We start from the raw sequence: 2,928 nt of genomic DNA, 5'->3' as shown, positions 1-2,928 counted from the left end.
TCCTCTTCATGCTGCCAGCAGTCTAGCTGCCAGCCGGCTTGCTGCACCCCATCCCCCTGCCAGCAGGCCTGCTGTGTGCCTGTGAGCTGCAAGCCCATCTGCTGCAAGCCCGTCTGCTGCAAGCCTATGTGCTGTGTGCCCGTCTGCTCTGGGGATTCCTCTTCATACTGCCAGCAGTCTAGCTGCCAGCCAGCTTGCTGCACCCCATCCCCCTGCCAGCAGGCCTTCTGTGTGCCTGTGAGCTGCAAGCCCATCTGCTGCAAGCCCGTCTGCTGCAAGCCTGTCTGCTGTGTGCCCATCTGCTCTGGGGATTCCTCTTCATGCTGCCAGCAGTCTAGCTGCCAGCCAGCTTGCTGCACCCCATCCCCCTGCCAGCAGGCCTGCTGTGTGCCAGTGAGCTGCAAGCCTGTCTGTTTTAGAGCTGCCCCCTGTGCTACCCCCTCCTGCTGCCAGCCCAGCCCCTGCTCCTTCTCCTGCTGCAAACCCTCCTCCTGCTGCAGACCCTCCTCCTGTGTGTCCCTGCTCTGCCGTCCTGTGTGCAGACCTGCCTGCTGTGTCCCCACATCCTGCCAGCCCAGTTGCCCCCGCCCAGCCTCCTGCGTGTCCCTCCTCTGCCGTCCCACCTGCCCCCGCCCAGGCTGCTGAGGCCTCTCCTCGGGTCAGAGGTTGCTGATGCTGACAGGCATGTCCCCAAGGCCAACGGGCTCAGATCCCTCACTCATTCCTGCCAGTCCTTGGACCCTCTGCCCTCCCAGACTCACCTGCAGCAGCCCAGCCCAGCCCAGGTCTGGGCAGACAGGATCACGCACCACTCTCCTGTCCTCAGCCCATGGTGCCCTGGGGCCTCCATACCCACTTCCTTACCCAGGCCACGTCCCTTCCTGCTCAAGGCTGGGCTCTCCCTGACCCTGCTCTATTCTAGTTTCAATAAAAGCTATGCTGTCCGTCACTGACCCTCTGTGCTGACTGATGCTCATGGGCAGGAGGTTGGAGGGAAGCTAGTCCTGCTCTGCGGCTGGGCTTTGGAGCTTCTGTCTAGCTGTGGGGACCTTGGGGGCTCTCCAGTAGGACACCTGGAAGCTCCTGTCCACCTCCTGGCATTGCTCAGATGGCATCTAGCCACCCCAAGACCTGTGGGGCTCCCGCTGTGTTCCTTGGTCCAAGTCCCTTGGACCCTACCTGGTCGAGGACCCTCCTCTCTGGCAGAGACAGCTCCTTCTAGGAGCAGAGTGGGGCTGTCTTGGACCAGATAGGGACCAGCATAGCTGTGCTGGGAAGTGGAGGATGAGGGGATGTAGCCCCAGCTGGCCCAGAGCCCAAGAGGTACCCTTGGCGATGCGATGGGCATCCTGGGCATGGGCAGCCACTGGGGGCTGCGGTCTGCTGCAGCACGGGGGGATGCTGCTGGGACAGAGAGAGCCAAGAGGCAGCCTCCAGAGCTCTGCCTGCTGGGACAGAGAGAGCCAAGGGGCAGCCTCCAGAGCTCTGCCTGCTGGGACAGAGAGAGCCAAGGGGCAGCCTCCAGAGCTCTGCCTGCTGGGCTGGGGTGGGGCAGGGGGGAGGGTGCATGTCTGTGCTTGTGGGGGGGCACGCCCAGGGCACTGTGAGAACGCGGGCAGACCAGGGGCAGGAGAATCACAGGAGCACATGTGTCCTCATGTAACCAGATGTGGTTTCACACAGGACAGAGCAAATCTGAGAATTCCAACTGCAGAGCAAGGGGACACTGGTGAGGTGGACAGTCACTACTCTGTTCACTGCAGGTCCTAGGTCTTTAACAACTATAAAGTCACAATATGGGGAACACACTTTATTTGCCAGTATAATAAAGGACGGCGTCACAGTTCCGCCTGCCGAGGTCCCTGGTGGAGGGTGGGCACAGGCTGTGCTTGGTCTGTGCAGGTCCAGGCACACCAGCTCCAGGGTTTTTATCATCACAAACCCCACCTGAGGGTCCTCAGCATGAGGGGCTGGGGAGCCTGCGGCCTTGGGACACATGTGCTCTTCTGCGCCCTCCAGCACGGCCCTTGGACTGAATCCAAACTTTACAGAACAGTAGCAGTAGTGTTCGTGTTGCCTCAGTTCCTAGAAGTGGGATTTCCAGGACGGAGCGTTTGTTGATTTTACATTCTGAGATACTGACCATGCCTTCAGAAGGACTGTTCCAAACTGTGCCCACCAAGAGTGGGGTCAGAGAAAATGGTGGTAGGAACTGAAAAGGCCAGTCCTTCCACAGAAACACTGACCAGGAAAAACAGCTGGTAGAATCAGCTTTACCTGAACTGTGGAATAGAGGAGAAGGCCGTCCCATCCTGCCATGCCCAGCAGAGCAGAGGCCCTGGGACGGGTGCTGAGACGACAGGAGCAGAAGGGCCTTTGCCCAAGAAAGCGTGGGTGTCTCTCTACCTGAAGGACCCACACCAAGGGCTTGCCTGTATTTCCCCAAACTCAGAGGTCTCTCAAGGCAAGAAGAGGCTGCCTGGATGGTGTTTGTCAGAACATTTAAAGTTAACAAGCCAGTCACCTCCACTAGAGGCAAAAGATGTCAGCTGGGCAAACAAGGGACACCCCCACCCCAGCCTGGGGGAAGAGCTAGGGAATGAGACAGGTTGGGAAAGCAATAAAAATAACAAAGAAACAACAACAACCACAAAATCTCAGAGGCCAGAAGGGAACAGGATGGCACATTGGAGGCCTGGAGGCCGGGGTATCACTCATCAACCAAGAAGTCTGTATCTGACAAAATCATCTTTCGGAAATGAAGGGAAAGCAACATATTTCCAGATGACAAAAGGCTGGAGAGTTAATCACTAATAGACCAGCCTTACAAGAAATGCTAACTGAGGCCAACTGAGGCTGAAATCAAAGGACACTGGACAGTGACTTGAGCTTTGCAGCTCTAGGAAGAAACAGAAATCTACAGTGAAG

At 57.8% G+C, this 2,928-nt stretch overlaps 2 protein-coding genes across 4 annotated transcripts in view; both read left to right on the top strand.

Moving 5' to 3' along the window:
* Positions 1-645, top strand: part of LOC105887824 (keratin-associated protein 10-1-like) — a 971-nt gene extending 326 nt beyond the window's left edge. For 2 of the 3 annotated variants that reach the window (XM_023518129.1, XM_023518128.1), the window contains exon 2: positions 1-645. This exon is cut by the window's left edge. In XM_023518129.1, coding sequence (XP_023373897.1) covers positions 1-645 — 645 coding nt within the window. The other variant, XM_012810337.1, reaches the window with a different exon arrangement.
* TSPEAR (thrombospondin type laminin G domain and EAR repeats) overlaps positions 1-2,928 on the top strand; it is a 76,534-nt gene that overhangs the window by 13,773 nt on the left and 59,833 nt on the right. The window lies entirely within an intron of this gene.

Source organism: Otolemur garnettii, unplaced genomic scaffold, assembly GCF_000181295.1.
Source record: "Otolemur garnettii isolate 467f Iridium unplaced genomic scaffold, OtoGar3 scaffold00128, whole genome shotgun sequence".
Taxonomy (NCBI): domain Eukaryota; kingdom Metazoa; phylum Chordata; class Mammalia; order Primates; family Galagidae; genus Otolemur; species Otolemur garnettii.
This window is presented reverse-complemented; position numbering and strand designations above follow the sequence as displayed.